Source organism: Doryrhamphus excisus, chromosome 2 (assembly GCF_030265055.1).
Source record: "Doryrhamphus excisus isolate RoL2022-K1 chromosome 2, RoL_Dexc_1.0, whole genome shotgun sequence".
Classification (NCBI taxonomy): Eukaryota; Metazoa; Chordata; class Actinopteri; order Syngnathiformes; family Syngnathidae; genus Doryrhamphus; species Doryrhamphus excisus.
In genome coordinates, this window is record NC_080467.1 from 16,224,142 (window position 1) to 16,242,137 (window position 17,996).

General features: G+C 41.8%; 1 protein-coding gene across 1 annotated transcript in view; it reads right to left on the minus strand.

Annotated features, from left to right (window-relative positions):
* npr2 (natriuretic peptide receptor 2) overlaps window positions 1-17,996 on the minus strand; it is an 85,381-nt gene that overhangs the window by 33,997 nt on the left and 33,388 nt on the right. Inside the window, exons 6-7 of the mRNA XM_058055829.1 lie at window positions 16,258-16,393; window positions 12,908-12,992 (exon numbers count right to left, since the gene is read on the minus strand). Coding sequence (XP_057911812.1) covers window positions 12,908-12,992; window positions 16,258-16,393 — 221 coding nt within the window. The remainder of the gene's footprint in view (window positions 1-12,907; window positions 12,993-16,257; window positions 16,394-17,996) is intronic.

Here is a 17,996-nt window from a genome sequence, read left to right on the forward strand (position 1 = left end):
CTTGTGCGACTTATAGTCCAGAGCGACTTATAGTCCAGAAAATACAGTAATTTGAGTGGTTGCAATTCAAGCTTAAAAAGGCACAAAGACGAAGAGAAAGCAGATGACTATTTTTATATTATTTTTATTACATAAGAATATATGATGTGTGACCCACCCTATATATTCCATACCCCTATATACCTGATAGGTGAGTAATTTTACTTTATTTAAGATTAATTTACTTTTAGTATGCAGGGATTTACAGTGGTGTGAAAAAGGGGTGTGTCCTCTTAGTGGTGTGTTTAAACTTAAATGTTTGAGGTCATCAAACAAATTTCAATATTAACCAATGATAACACAACTGAACATAAACTGTAGTTTCTAAATTAATTAAAAAACGTAATTTTGCTCCGTAAACACAAGACTCACTGAAGAATTAGATACAACACATGGGAGTGAACAATTAGTCTGTATCTCATGCCTGACGGAAGAATACAGCGCCAAGCAGCAGTGTGCCAAAGAAAAGGAAAGCCATCATTGTGGAAGTAAAAATGAATATCATTTAGTTAATTTTCGGCTTACACTTAAAACTTGACTTACAGGAATAGGAACAGAACTGGTTCCTAACCCGACGACCACCTGTAATAAGAATTGTGACATGTCTGAATGTTATTTTTGAGCACCATTCCAGTGAAACAACACATCTGGTGCAGATCACAGAGAAGCTGCTGTTTCTCCACACTTAATAATTCCCAACAAAATAGCTTTTCCTTTTATTAGCACAGTCTCTGTGTGTGAAGTCTGTTTGTTTTGTTTTTCAGCAGAAGGGGGAAAAAAAATAATAATTTTCGCTCAGAAATGACAAACGAGCAGAGCCCACACATTCCGACGCCGGCTAAAAGGTGTAAAACATTTCCAGATGGCTCCGAGAATTTATTGCAGCGCTTGCATATTGTGTCCTCACCCTGTTTTACCCCCATTTTCCTCATTTTTTTCCCGCCAGGGCACAGTGCAGTGTTAGTCAGTCTAAACCTATGCTTGCTGATCCTTGTGTATACAAATACTGCAGACGCCGAGTGCATGTGAGCATTCTGAGGACAGGAAACACCATCAAACAAGCTGTGCCCCCCCCAGACCCGAAAAAAGATATTTAAAGAGCCTCGTTCAGAGACCTCCAGCAGCCCGAGGAGCAAAGTGTGGGTCTCCACAGTGGGGCTATTGTTTCATAAGAGCCATATGTGGACTAGTCGCCTTCATTAAAAGACCCCGGCCAGAGCTTCTCTGCTTAACATTCCCTAACACTGCTACTGCTCACACTCCAAAATCAACTTGGAGAAGCTGAGCAGCCACCTGGTGAAACCCACCTTCTAAAATATTGTTTTATTTTCACTATGGTGTTATGAAAACACCGTCTTCTTCCTATTTATTTTATTCACTTGTTCCAGAGGAATTTATAAAAAATTATTTGTTGTACTGTATACAGTAGATAGACAGATTTTTGTTGAAGTTACATTCCAGGCCCTCAAGCAAAAGGCCAAAAAACATGTGTAATTGATTTAATTAATTTCAACACATCACAAATTAATTAATTAATTTATTCATTCATTTTCTACCGCTTTTCCTCACAAGGAATTAATGTATTATTGATCGCTGTTTTGTGGTTTACTATTGCATATTATTCATTCATTCATTCATTTTGTGCCGTTTATCCTCACGAGGGTCGCGGAGGGTGCTGGAGCCTATCCCAGCTGTCTTCAGGCGAGAGGCGGGGTACACCCCGGACTGGTCGGCAGCCAATCACAGGGCACATATAGACAAACAACCATTCACACTCACATTCATACCTATGGACAATTTGGAGTCGGCAATTAACCTAGCATGTTTTTGGAATGTGGGAGGAAACTGGAGTACCCGGAGAAAACCCACGCATGCACGGGGAGAACATGCAAACTCCACACAGAGATGGCCGAGGGTGGAATTGAACCCTGGTCTCCTAGCTGTGAGGTCTGCGCGCTAACCACTCGACCGCCGTGTAGCCGCCACTAATTAATGACTGTTTATTTCACTGAGGAACAGATAGACTCCGAGATATATATATATATATATGTTTCCCTATTGCGTCTCACAGTAACTATGGTGCGTTCAAGGACAAAAAAACACATAAAAACATAAACATGTAAAAATCGTAGGCTCATATTTATAAATTACGATCCACTTACGGTGAACGAGGTGTGTTTTCTGCAAAAAAAAAAAAGAAAATTTGTGTGTGTGGATCCATTATACCTTTACCACAAAGCAATACAAAAAAGACATTCCATTCAGAAAGGGTATTTTATTAAAGTACTATTGCATATATTTCACATATACAATACGTGTAAGTTCTTATTAAAAAAATGACCCATTTATCCAGTACCCATGTGTTAAAATACACCAGTATATATTTCACAGTATATAATTACTATTATTCCATATGGGTTTTCAAACCCCCTAAATTGCAAAACCCCAGCAATTAGACACATCCGAGTATAAACTACTTCTGTTACATTCATTCAAATACAAATCAGCAGCATAACATATATAATGCGTAGAAATGATACAATATTTTCTTTGTTGTTGTTTTAATTAAAATATATGTGTAATAAATATTACTCTATAGGAACATCTGGCTTATACTGGCTGATTGGAGGATAGGAAAAATATAGAGGGTTTTAGTGGTGATTTGTAAGGTCAAGTAGTGAAGACATGAGGTCTCTCAGCAGCTTGTTGGTCTTGCACAATGGCTGTGGGCCGCTGTGCTGTGCACCTCTGTGTCCATCAGCAAAGCTCTACTGGTGTCTGCAATAACAGGAAGCCACTTGTTAGCTTTAGCCATTAAACATCTGAAAGGTTCGAGAAACACTTGAGGTGGAAAGCTGTCTCATTGAATGAGAGCTGGAATGATTCCTTGTCATAAATAAGATTAGATTTTGCAGCACTGTTTTAAGCAACGGTGGAACCTGTGGAACCATGTCGTCGCCGCTTGAACTGGCTGGCTGACAACAGGAAGTTACAATAAATAGCAATGAGGCTTTCATGTGTGAACAAATATTTCTTCAGGGGCCCAAAAATCCATGAAAAGAATAAATAGCATAGCATTTTGCTAATCGCAGTGGTAGAATATTGGAATATTTTCACGGTTAGAGCATAGAAAACCTGTTTAGAATCTTCTCAATACGGCTTTTCAACAATATTAGAGCCCTCTAGACATGAAGTAACACCCCTATAGTCACCTTGGACTTGTATTACCCAGTATAGTACACATAAGTGAAAATGAGTCATAAATAAGACTAATCCTCAAATGTGTTCGGGTGCCAGGAGTACTGAGTGGGGGCGGTGTAGAGGAAGTAACGTCGGGGGGGGGGGGGGGAATCAAAGTTGAGCAGTAGCAGTAGCTTGTGTGGGATTATTTAACCTGTAATACAAGACTGTTGTTCTGGCTATCAGGTTTGGTGCTTGTGTGTCTCACCAAACATTACAGTAAGATTACTAGTGAAGTGTAGAATACTAGATATCAACACAACCTCTCTGGATGCTTCTTCTGAACGCCTTTTGTTTCTAATTCATGTTTATGCTTGAAAGTGCTTAATTTAGGTATGTATATTTATATTTTTTATATATTTTATTTATAACAGTAGGCCATATTCAAAATGTCAGCAATGTCTGCCACATTCTAATCAAGTATAGAATTACTACAGCTTCTGTTTGGAGTACTTGGACTGCCAGCCGTCCACTGTCACCAATGGGTTTCCAAAGGCTGGACTGAATGAAGCTAAATGGCGAATTTGTCCAGACGACAAAGAGCAACAATGAAAGAGAGACCGTCAAAATGTGTGATGAAGGAATTATGAGGTTGTTATGATGCTTGTCAAGACTTGAGTGGTTTGAGTTCTTAGGAGGACAAAGAGGAGGATGGCGATGGATTACTTTTCTGGTACACTACTGTACTGTACTGTACTGTACTGTAGTGGAAATAATAAGTAATATATGAACTCATCCATTTCTCATAGAAACGACCGCTTTGGGTCTCAAATTTTATGTTGACAAAAGTGCTTTCGTCTCTTGGCCTTTTGGTTTCAGTGGAAAAAGTTTGGTTTTTAAAGTTTTATATTAAGGATACAGTGTTTTTTCTGTGTTTTATAGTTCTTGTGTTCTCATTAAGAGGCTTGAAATAATTCATAGTTTGTTATTCGTTCTGCAACTGTAAGAGGCCCAAGGGTGAACTCACATTAGCCACGTTTACATGAGGAGTTTTTCCTCTTTTCGAATGACTTTTCCGAAAACAATGGTATACATGGAAAGGAATATTCCAATCTTTTGTCTACATGCGCCGCATGTGCAATAAAATGTAAACATCAACATCACATGATACCGACTTCCCGGAGTTTTTGTTTACTTGTTGGAATAACTCCGTATTGCTAGTTTTTCGTTCGTCCAGTCTTGAAATTTAGTTAGAATCAAAAACAAACTTTCCCCAGCAGATCAGTGTCATTTTTAAAACTGAAGAACGTCTTGAGCTAAATTGGATAAATTTAAACAGGAAAAGATCAAATTCCATCTCGCTAATATTTTACAATTAAACTTGGGACATGTTTTATATAGATATATATTTTCTTTTTAACAAAAAACTGGACTCGTGAATAAAGTATAGAATAGGGTTTAGAGTCTGTTCCACTGTAATGCACACCGAAAGCTGCTTGCCAACCGCCAATAAACAACAGAAGAAGAAAAACCCGACAAAGAAGAATGAACACTGACAACTTTTTCCGTTTGAGCGGGTACAAGATACCTCAATCGGATTGGGGAAAGGAATATTCCACCTTTGTGAATCCGATTATATGTTCATTCGGATTGGCACTTTTCTTTCGAAATGAGGTGTATACAAAGGTTCAATTCTTTGCGTTTGAGCAAATAAACCAAATGCAATAAGAATATTTGGGTCCATGTATACGTGGCTACTGAAATCGTTGTGTCAGACAATCTTTATGTTGCATGTGCTATGACTGCTACTTTTATTTTTTGTATTCCGGCTGTACAAAAATTATTTTTCATTCATGCTAACATACAATTTTTTGAGATTTTTTTTTTTTTTTGGACTGGACCAAATTGACAACTCATGCTTCACATGATGGCTCCCCCACTAAGCACAGACTAAAATGTTCAGTCCCCTGGTCACTTGTTCCCTCATTAACAACATGAACTACATTCTATGCATGTTCTAGCGCATGAGAAACCGTTAACCGTTGGCCATGGAAATGTCAAGCGTGAGTGACTTTTGCACAATCGGTGTCACTTGGGTAATCAAATCTTAGAGCCGAGACCAACAATGGCCTCCTCTGTTGGGTTCCCATTAGAAGAATAGATACTTGTTGTCATAAATCATCAAGTTTAATGACTCCAAATAAAACCATTCCAGAAAAAAAAAATAGCGGACATTTCTCAGCATTTACCGGCCAAAAGTCCTGGTCGACTAGTTCATTAGGAAGCTGCTCTGTGCTTGCTGAACCGTGAGCTGAAAACAGAAACAGACAGGAACAATGTCAGTTTTAATCCAGAATAAAAGACACAGTGAGCAAAGAATGGTCTGGTAGATTCTTGATATTGATTTTCAACAATGCCAATGGAGGATTTAGTGGATTTACCTGGGGGGTAAAGCTGCTCCTCCGTCTTTCTTCCGCCATTCCTCTGATCAAAATCCATTCTGATTGGCTGGTGAGTAACACTTGTTAATGATCAAATTCATGGTGCGATTTGAAGTACAGTACGAGGCGCAAAATAAAAACACACAAGAAACTACTTGGAGTATAAAAATGTTCATTTGTAGCAGATCTGACCAATGGCATCAACTCAATGCATTTGTTACATTCCATGTTGCTCCCTTATCCGGGTCCGGGGCACTCCATCAGGAAGCCCAGACTTCCCAGTCCCCAGCCACCTCCTCCAGCTCCACCGGGAGGACACTAAGGCATTCCCAGGCTAATGTTCAGTCATAATAATAATAAGACATAATCGCTTCCATCGTGTCCCCGGGTGGGCATGCCCAGAACACCCCACCAGGGGGGCATCTGGGAGGCATCCGGACTCGATGCCCAAGCCACCTTAACTGGCTCCTCTGGATGTGAAGGAGAAGTGGCTCTACTCTGATGACGGAGCTCCTCACCCAATGGAGGAAACTCATTTCAGTCTCTTATATCCGTGATCTCGTTCTTTTGGTCAAGACCCAAAGCTCATGACCATAGGTGAGGGTGGGAATATGGATCGGTCGGTTCCACATTACTCCGATCCGCCTATCCACCTCACCTTCACTCGTGAACAAGACCATGAGATACTTGAGGACCTCCTTCAAAAATGTCAGCAATGTCTGCCACATTCTAATCAAGTATAGAATTACTACAGTTTCTGTTTGGACTACTTGGACTTCCAGCCGTCTACAGTCCGACAGGCTGGACTGAATGAAGCGAAATGGCGAATTTGTCCAGACGACGAAGCGTAACAATGAAAGAGAGACCGTCAAAATGTGTGATGAAGGAATTATGAGGCTTATGAGGCTTTATCAACTTTTAAGTGATTTAAAATTAAGTAAATCTACTGCAGGGCTGCACGGCGGTCGAGTGGTTAGTGCGCAGACCTCACAGCTAGGAGACCAGGGTTCAATTCCAGGGTTCTAATTCGGCCATCTCTGTGTGGAGTTTGCATGTTATCATGTGAGTTTTCTCCGGGTACTCCGGTTTCCTCCCACATTCCAAAAACATGCTAGGTTAATTGGCGACTCCAAATTGTCCATAGGTATGAATGTGAGTGTGAATGGTTGTTTGTCTATATGTGCCCTGTGATTGGCTGGCCACCAGTCCAGGGTGTACCCTGTCTCTCGCCCGAAAACAGCTGGGATAGGCTCCAGCACCACCACAACAGTATCACTGATACTGTAAACATCCAGCAGCAACACAACATTTTGGCATGACTACTATTTTGATGAAAAATATACTGAACCAGGGCTGCACAGCGGCCGGGTGGTTAGCACACAGGCTTCACAGCTAGGAGACTGGAGTTCAATCCCACCCTCGGCCATCTCTGTGTGGAGTTTGCATGTTCTCCCCGTGCATGCGTGGGTTTTCTCCGGGTACTCCGGTTTCCTCCCACATTCCAAAAACATGCTAGGTTAATTGGTGGCTCCAAATTGTCCGTAGGTATGAATGTGAGTTTGAATGGTTGTTTGTCTATACGTATGTGCCCTGTGATTGGCTGGCGACCAGTCCAGGGTGTACCCCGCCTCTGGCCCGAAGACAGCTGGGATAGGCTCCAGCACCGCCGCGACCCTCGTGAGGAAAAAGCGGTACAAAATGAATGAATAAATAAATCTACTACATGCTCTCAGTTCTTTGAGTCTCAAAAAAAGATTGTTTTCCGCCTGTTTTCTGAAGAGCCAATGAGGACGAAATGTCACAAAAATACCAGGAGAAATCGTCAGGTCACACAGATCAGTTTGTGCTACCATCTCTTGAGGACGCGTGCCAGCATGGTTGGACAATATTGAAACGCAAATTCATTTTTAAAAACAAACTATTCACAGCCAGGCACCGATACGAGGTGACTCTGCTGGTACTTGTCTTGTTAATGGTGTATTTACTCATATACAGTAACACAATCAAATGTCTAGACCGGGGGGGTTTGTTTGTATTGGAGTAAGTAATTCACATTATGGTCATGTGGTCATCAGTGAGCTATTAGTAATGATCCCTAATCAGTGAATTGAATTACTGAGTCAGTATTCACACATACTATATGATTATTTACAATAATAATTCATTATATTTCATTGCCTATCTAACCCGATTCACCCTCCAAAGGCCAACACTTGCTACCCTGAGACATTTTCCTCATTTTGCATTGCGTAGTTTCCGGAAATTACTTTCATCAGGCTTCTAATTGACCAAAAGGGATTTTTTTTGCCCCCCTCATGATCAATTTGCAGTAATTATTACATTAATAATTACATAAAATACAAATAATCACATTAAAAATGTTAATAACATGTGATGTGAATGTTAAGGTAGATGTAAGTAAATAAAAAAAACAAAGATCAAAAGAAAACAAAGATCATACCTGATCTGAGTGGAATACTTTACAGTACAGTACAGTACAGTAGATCCCTGCGTTTTCCTGGGGTTCGGTTCTAGGTTCCGGACCATAAAAATGTCTATTTTGCCGTACGGCTCATTCCCAAAATGCTCTTGCTAGTTTGATGTTCTCCTTTGATTTCTGATCCACATTTGCTTGGATAAAGTGTTTGTAATTATTAGATTAGATTCAGCTCCAGAAACATTCTCCTTCTCTCCTTTTGTCTAAATATGCCTCAAATCATGTATTAAACACATGTAATTAACTTAATACCAAAGTCATTTATTTTTATGATCCCGAACACCCGATCCCAACACTGGATTTGTGCCTCTTTGACCTTGTTTTGCGTGATAAGCAAAAAATTGATGACACAATTCTCCACGAATGCTTGTCACTCTCAGAGCAATTTTAAGCCATAAAAACGCCCACAAGGTGGCAGAAGTGCATTGGATAAGACAGGGCTCTCAAACACGTGGCCCTAGTTTGAGGCCCCCGCCTTGATATCAAAGTTTAATGTTAGTGCGGCCCGAGCAAGTTTGATATGGATGCTGTATGGTATCATGTACCCAGAAAAAATGATTACGTTTGATTAATGTTCATGTTAAAGGTTAAATAACTGTTAATAGTTATCCTCCCTATCCGTGTGGAAGTGGTAGGGTTTTGGCTATTTAAGTTTAAAGGAAGTAACTTGAAGGCTACCGTTTAGGTCGCTAGCTCTCTAGTTTGCGAGTTAGCATGTGTCTCAAGACCCTGCAGTTGCGCAATATGTTGTAAATAAAAAGAGTATAAATGTGACTATAGTCGTGTTTTGTCATGTCTACAGGGCTCTAATAATGCTTTGTTCATTTTAATCTGAAAAAAATAATTTGTCTACCCACCAACTATATGCGGTTTCTTAAGTTTTATTATTTGCTGTTTATTATTATTATTATATTTATTTATTACTGATTGATTTTCTTTATTCTTGATTTGTTTATTTATTTTTCATCTTATTTTGTGCAGAAAAATAAAAATTAAGATATTTGAGAACAGTGGAATGTTTTATCAGAGCTTTTCTTGTAGAAAATCGAAACCAAAGCAAAGTTTATTCATTTTTCTGTTTTTAATAAATGCGTTTTTTGTTTTTTTTTGAAAACCTGATGCGGCCCAGTCTCGCCCAGACCCTAGCTCCAGTGGCCCCCAAGTAAATTGAGTTTGAGACCCCTGGGATAAGAGCTCAGCATGTGTAACGGAGTTAAAAAATGTATTTTCTAAATGTGTGAATTTATTATTATTTAGTAATTGTGTGAATTTGATCTCAATTAGTTATTTATTTTTCTTATCTTGTTCACTCTATTTTCATCGCTTTACTTGTATGTGCTTTATTTTATCCTTTCACTTCTGCTCCTCTGGGATTCCGTAGTTGACCCCAGGTCTGGTAGCACTTCCTCTCTTTGCCACACCACGTGGTTGGCATTGATGAGGGGTGCAGAAGTGGAGAGAACTTGGATCATGGATCGTAGATGGAAAAAAAATCACACATGACAGGAAGAAGGAAGTGAGAGAGTGTGGAGGAGTGTAGCGTGCAGAAGGTTATCTAACTATCTGTTGCTGTGTTAGCTTGGAAAAGTAAACAATCCCATGTCACAACAATAGCAACATTTCAGACTGAACACTCCAGGTAGGGAACAAAGTGCAAAATTTCAAGCTAAACAAGTTTGTCAATCAATTGCTTCTCTGGCAATACCTGAGGCATGTCTACACAATCAGTTCATCCAAAGCTGACTGGCTGATTCTTATCAATACAGGATGCTTGTTCGTTTTTTCCTCTCACATCGTTTTAGCGTTCACAACCCTCATATTGACCATTGATGAATCAGAATGGAATGGTGTAAAGGTTTGGCTTTTGTGTCTCAACACACAACTACGATGCATTCAAGGACAGCGGAACAAAAAGTGTGAAATCTCATCACTTTACCAACAACGTTATCAGTGAAGCATGAAGACATAAACATGTACAAATTGCTGCTCATATTTTGAAATTATTACCAACTCGCTGGAAGAGATGTGTTTTCTGTGTAAACAGCCTATTTCTTATTCATTCATTTTCTACCGCTTTTTCCTCACGAGGGTCGCGGGGGTGCTGGAGCCTATCCCAGCTGTCTTCGGGCGAGAGGCGGGGTACACCCTGGACTGGTCGCCAGCCAATCACAGGGCACATATAGACAAACAACCATTCACACTCACATTCATACCTATGGACAATTTGGAGTGGCCAATTAACCTAGCATGTTTTTGGAATGTGGGAGGAAACCGGAGTACCCGGAGAAAACCCACGCATGCACAGGGAGAACATGCAAACTCCACACAGAGATGGCCGAGAGTGGAATTGAACTCAGATATCCTTGCAGTGAGGTCTGTGTGCTAATCACTCAACCACCGTGCAGCCCATGATGGGAATAATAGATTTCCAAACTCATATTGGTACTTATTTGTATATTTCTTATTATTAATTCGTTCATTTTCTACCGCTTATCCTCACGAGGGCGCCGGGGGTGCTGGAGCCTATCCCAGCTGTCTTTGGGCTTGAGGCGGGTACACCCTGGACTAGTCGCCAGCCAATCACAGGGCACATATAGACAAACAACCATTCACACTCACATTCATACCTATGGACAATTTGGAGTCACCAATTAACCTAGCATGTTTTTGGAATGTGGGAGGAAACCGGAGTACCCGGAAAAAACCCACGCATGCACGGGGAGAACATGCAAACTCCACACAGAGATGGCCGAGGTTGGAATTGAACCCTGGTCTCCTAGCTGTGAGGTCTGTGCACTGTCTATTTCTTATAATAATCCATAATGCAAGGATCTACTGTAACTCCTTTAAACACCAAGTATCTACTGCTGTCTTCCTCTTAACTCTAAGCTCTAACTCTAGTTTAGACTGTAGGCTTAATCAGTTCATGCTTGTTCATACTCCTGTTCATACTTGATAGGACAATTCTAGACTGCTGATCCTGCTAGCCTGCTAGCCTAGACCGCTGGTTTCACAACTCGGTTGCGGTCAAAAACTAGATAGGACAGCTCTAGCTTTACTCTAGACGGCAGGATTCATCAGATCATGCTAAAATACTAGATAGGGCATTTCTAGTCTGGACGGCAGACTCCGTCAGTTCAATTCTAGACTGCAGGTTTCATCGGCTCATGATCAAAGACTATATAGGACAGCTCTAACCCAAGTCTAGACAGCAGGCTTTATCATTTCATGCTCAAATACTAGATAGGACAGCTGTAGCCTAGACTGCAGGTTTCACAACTCAGTTACGGTCAAAAACTAGATAGGACAGCTCTAGCGTTACTCTAGACAGCAGGATTCATCAGTTCATACTAAAATACTAGATAGGGCATTTCTAGTCTGGACGGCAGACTCCATCAGTTCATGCTCAAATACTTGATAGGACAATTCTAGACTGCAGGTTTCATCGGCTCATGGTCAAAGACTATATAGGACAGCTCTAATCCAAGTCTAGACAGCAGGCTTTATCATTTCATGCTCAAATACTAGATAGGACAGCTCTACTCTAGGCTGAAGGTTTCACAACTTGGTTGTGGCCAAAAACTAGATAGGACAGCTCTAACTCTAGTTTAGACTGTAGGCTTAATCAGTTCATGCTTGTTCATACTCCTGTTCATACTTGATAGGACAACTCTAGACTGCAGGTTTCATCGGCTCATGATCAAAGACTATATAGGACAGCTCTAACCCATGTCTAGACAGCAGGCTTTATCATTTCATGCTCAAATACTAGATAGGACAGCTGTAGTCTCAACTGCAGGTTTCACAACTCGGTTGCGGTCAAAAACTAGATAGGACAGCTCTAGCTTTACTCTAGACGGCAGGATTCATCAGTTCATGCTAAAATACTAGATAGGGCATTTCTAGTCTGGACAGCAGACTCCGTCAGTTCAATTCTAGACTGCAGGTTTCATCGGCTCATGATCAAAGACTATATAGGACAGCTCTAACCCAAGTCTAGACAGCAGGATTTATCATTTCATGCTCAAATACTAGATAGGACAGCTGTAGCCTAGACTGCAGGTTTCACAACTTGGTTGCGGTCAAAAACTAGATAGGACAGCTCTCACTCTAGTTTAGACTGTAGGCTTAATCAGTTCATGCTTGTTCATACTCCTGTTCATACTTGATAGGACAATTCTAGACTGCTGATCCTGCTAGCCTGCTAGCCTAGACCGCAGGTTTCACAACTTGGTTGCGGTCAAAAACTAGATAGGACAGCTCTAGCTTTACTCTAGATGGCAGGGTTCACCAGTTCATGCTAAAATACTAGATAGGGCATTTCTAGTCTGGACGGCAGACTCCATCAGTTCAATTCTAGTCTAGACAGCAGGCTATATGGTGTCATACTCAAATACTAGATAGGACAGCTGTAGCCTAGACTGCAGGTTTCACAACTCGTTTTGAAAACACATTGAAAACACCTAAACATCGGGTGACGTAACCAACACATGGTCAGGTACAAGAACAATTATGGAACCAAATAAGCATACTTGGTGATCAAGTTTGTGTGCCGACATAGGAGCTTAAACCACTGCTTTCACACCATGACCTGCACTGTTACTATAGCAACGGTTGTGAAAAGACCACACTGGCTCCCATTGACGCACCACCCATAAATCCCTTTTCAAAACACACACAAGACTTTGTCATCTCACTCAAGCGACTTCACCATTTCTAGCCTTTCTAAGAGCAGCGCAGACACGCTCACCTGTAAATGAGGAAACTGGAGATTCCAAAAATGATGAGCGCTAAGCCAGATCCCACGGCGACAATTCCCAGAACTGGCAGCTGACCTGGAAACAAGGAGAACAAGGATTCCACACTTCAGATGTCTCTCATATGCTGAGCAGATGTCCACGTTTATATGTTTGGAAAGAAAAGAGAAAGAGGCACGACTAAAAACACAGCTGTGACTTCCGCAAGTACAGCTGCACCACTTCAGCAGTTTGCCAGATTGCAGACAATTAAAAGACACTTGCTTCACATAAAAGTACATATGGGAACTAAATACAGAAGCGGCAGCAAATAACACAATAGTCCACATCATCATGCATTAGTGTATTTGTTATATGATAACTGCATTGTTTTTTAACTCTTCCAAGGGGGTGTGGCCTTGTGACTGACACATGTTCTGCATTATTTTGTGGGTAGAGTAGAACCCGGTCTCGCTTATGTCGACAACTCGTACTCATTCATTCATTCATTTTCTACCGCTTTTTCCTCACGAGGGTCGCGGGGGTGCTGGAGCCTATCCCAGCTGTCTTTGGGTGAGAGGCGGGGTACACCCTGGACTGGTCGCCAGCCAATCACAGGGCACATATAGACAAACAACCATTCACACTCATATTCATACCTATGGACAATTTGGAGTCGCCAATTAACCTAGCATGTTTTTGGAATGTGGGAGGAAACCGGAGTACCCGGAGAAAACCCACGCATGCACGGGGAGAACATGCAAACTCCACACAGAGATGGCCGAGGGTGGAATTGAAACCTGGTCTCCTAGCTGTGAGGTCTATGCGCTAACCACTCGACCGCCGTGCCGCCCCGACAACTCGTTTTTTGATAGATGAAATAAATTCATGAAGCGACGCAACACAGAACCATCAGGTAATGAATACCATAAGTCGTCTCTCGCCTCTACACTCGATTACAGTTTTACTAAATTAATTAATCTATTTATTCTTGTTAATTATACTATGTGCCGGGTGATTGGCTCGCGACCAGTCCAGGCTGTGCCCCGCCTCTCGCCCAAAGACAGCTGGGATAGGCTCCAGCACCCCCCGCGACCCTCGTGAGGAAAAGCGGTAGAAAATGAATGAATGAATGAATTAATATTCTTGTTAATAACACAGTCAGGAGATCGGGAAGACCTGGGTTTGATTCCACCCTTGGCCATCTCTGTGTGGAGTTTGCATGTCCTCCCCGTGTGTGAGTTTTCTCCGGGTACTCCAGTTTCTTCCCACATTCCAAAAACATGCTAGGTTAATTGGCGACTACAAATTGTCCATAGGTATGAATGTGAGTGTGAATGGTTGTTTGTCTATATGTGCCCTGTGATTGGCTGCCGACCAGTCCAGGGTGTACCCCGCCTCTCGCTCGAAGACAACTGGAATAGGCTCCAGCACCCCCGCGACCCAAGTGAGGATAAGCGGCATAGAAAAAGGATGGATGGATGGATGTTAATCAAGCATAAAAATAAAAAACAAAAATATAGTGCATTTTGAAGACGCATTCAAAGATGTGAAATGTAGTATTCTATACTGGTCACTAGGTGTCAGTCATGTTACACTGATGAAATAGGAAGTACGCTGCCCAGTAAAAAACAAAACAAAAAAACAAAAAAAAAAGGATCCTTTCTCAATGCTGACATGTTAGCCTATATGTTTTCATTTTCTACCGCTTATCCTCACTTTGTCGCCAGCCAATCACAGGGCACATATAGACAAACAACCATTCACACTCACATTCATACCTATGGACAATTTGGAGTCGCTAATTAACCTAGCATGTCTTTGGAATGTGGGAGGAAACCCGGAGAAAACCCACACGTACACGCGGACAAAATTCCACACAGAGATGGCCGAGGGTGGAATTGAACTCGGGTCTCCTAGCTGCGGGGCCTGCACACTAACCGCTCATCCCTACGTTATACAATATATGTAGTTAAATTACAGATAAAACAGATGCATATACATGATAAAGGGCTGCCCCGTGATCCATGAGGGGGGCCTACTATGCGCAAGGGGGCACATTCTTGGAATATGCACAAAGGATTGCGCATCACTGTCGTGAGGCATAGAGCACAAACTTATGGAATGTGGGAGGAAACCGGAGTACCCGGAGAAAATTTGTTTTTACATTAAATGAACAGTAGGAGACCAGGGTTCAATTCCACCCTCGGCCATCTCTGTGTAGAGTTTGCATGTTCACCCGCGCATGCGTGGGTTTTCTCCGGGTACTCCGGTTTCTTCCCACATTCCAAAAACATGCTAGGTTAATTGGCGACTCCAAATTGTCCATAGGTATGAATGTGAGTGTGAATGGTTGTTTGTCTATATGTGCCCTGTGATTGGCTGGCGACCAGTCCAGGGTGTACCCTGCCTCTTGCCCAAAGACAGCTGGGATAGGCTCCAGCACCCTTGTGAGGAAAAGCGGTAGAAAATGAATGAATGAATGAATTAAATGAACAGCTACTTTAATGAATTAATGACACATTTAATAACACATTCATGTATTTAATACATAAATGAATATTTAAGCTTATTTTTACTTTCATTAAAGATGTGATTTTTAACAATGACACACTGTGGCAGCGCGATCGACACAGACACCACCTTCCTCTTTTGATATGTCTTGAATTCAATAGTGTTTCCCACCTTCCTTTTCCTTTATATTTTCAAGTGGCAGCATTTTCATAAAGAAACTTAGAAAGAGTATTGAAAGTGAGAAATAACTCATAGCAAAACACAAAGGTGGTATCTATGTTGATGCATTAATTTCTTTCATTCTGTCCCATGTGATCCTCCCGTCATATTCTGACAGTGTCAGTCACCCGCTATAAACATGCCTGATGTCCTCTAACAATCCCCAACTATCACCAGGCAAATAACTAACAATGATTTATTCTATGACAGCCGGTTTCGCAATGGAAAGTGACTCACAACTTAACACCGACACCCCATAAGCATCCAATAAACCAAGAAAGAGCAGCTGTGTATCATATTACAGAAAGTCTTCTCTTTCATCACGGTGGTGTATGGTTTTCTCTTTTGTTTCTTGACCGGGTTTGATTTTCTCTTGAGTATGTGAGACCAGCAGACAGAGCTGTGGTGTAACATCAAGTTACTGGCAATCGAAGAAAAAGTCACATAAATCATTAAGTGCGCTCGCTGTGTTTATAACATAACATAACATGACAGTGCAAAATCTTACACTATGTAATAGTTGATGTCATATACTTTTTAGCAAAGTCACCAAGGAATTTTCTTATTATTGTTTTAAATACGCTTGTTCATCTAGATGGGTGCAGGATAAGCAAAATTTGTGATGACATACCATCATTGCAGGAGGGGTCATCTGTGGAAAACACACAGGGTGGGTTATCCAGTGGTGGGCCTCCACTGGGCCAGTGGATCTTCTCCGTCTGGGACCAAATGATCTCTTTCATGGTTCCATTGTAATAGGCAACAAGCTGGACAAAGACAATAAAACAGATATTTTAATATACACACACAGTATATACACAATATATATATATATATATACATATATAGTTCAGTCATGAAACATTTGCAATGCCTACCAAATTACACTATGTTTGAGTCCCACCCACGCAGGGGCGTTACTCTCTCCTTAGTGGATCGTTCATTCATTCATTCATTTTCTACCGCTTTTTCCTCATGAGGGTCATGGGGGTGCTGGAGCCTATCCCAGCTGTCTTCGGGCGAGAGGCAGGGTACACCCTGGACTGGTCGCTAGCCAATCACAGGGCACATATAGACAAACAACCATTCACACTCACATTCATACCTATGGACAATTTGGAGTCGCTAATTAACCTAGCATGTTTTTGGAATGTGGGAGGAAACCGGAGTACCCGGAGAAAACCCACGCATGCACGGGGAGAACATGCAAACTCCACACAGAGATGGCCGAGGGTGGAATCGAACTTGGGTCTTCTAGCTGTGAGGCCTGCACGCTAAACACTTGGCGCAGATTAGCAACATTTTATTCATTCATTCATTCATTTTCTACCGCTTATCCTCACGAGGGTCGTGGGGGTGCTGGAGCCTATCCCAGCTGTCTTGGGGCGAGAGGCGGGGTACACCCTGGACTGGTGGCCAGCCAATCACAGGGCACATATAGACAAACAACCATTCACACTCACATTCATACCTATGGACAATTTGGAGTCACCAATTAACCTAGCATGTTTTTGGAATGTGGGAGGAAACCGGAGTACCCGGAGAAAACCCACGCATGCACGGGGAGAACATGCAAACTCCACACAGAGATGGCCGAGGGTGGAATTGAACCCTGGTCTCTTAGTGGATCATTGTGTCTGAAATTTTGTATCAATTAATTAGTAGGTGGGCTGCACCTAGTGGTTAGCGTGCAGGCCACACAGCTAGGAGACCCGAGTTCGAGTCCATCCTCGGCCCCTGTGGAGTTTGCATGTTCTCCCCGTGCATGCGTGGGTTTTCTCCGGGTACTCCGGTTTCCTCCCACATTCCAAAAACATGTTAGGTTAATTGGCAAATTGTCCATAGGTATGAATGTGAGTGTGAATCAGCTGAAGACAGCTGGGATAGGCTCCAGCATGCCCGTGACCCTTGTGAGGTATCCTTATGTGTATCCTTATACATTTGGAGCTATAAGGTCCATGAATCAGTGTATGAAGGTAAAAGGGACAGACGGTAGTCCTGTTTTGCGAACTGAATCAAGAAGATGGTTCAACAAGATAGGACCTTGATAGCTGAAGGCTCTACTTCCGATTCTTCTTTAAAAAAAAAACGCACATAGATATAAGCTGTTAGTGTGTTTTATCCAGTAGGTTACAAGAGCTTTATTTTGACAGGACAACATCTGCTTTTCTGCTATGAAACATGACTCCTGAGTTGCTCTCAAAGTCAGACTTTTTTGTCCCTCCTCCATAGTCTTTGCATGTTGTGTCCTCTCTGCTAAAACCTTGAAGGCCATCACCCCTACAGAGGGTCATCAAAACAATGCAGAAGGTGTGGGGGCAGGGTCTGCATACTCTGAAATAGCTGCGGTATTTTGGTTCAGGCCCCATG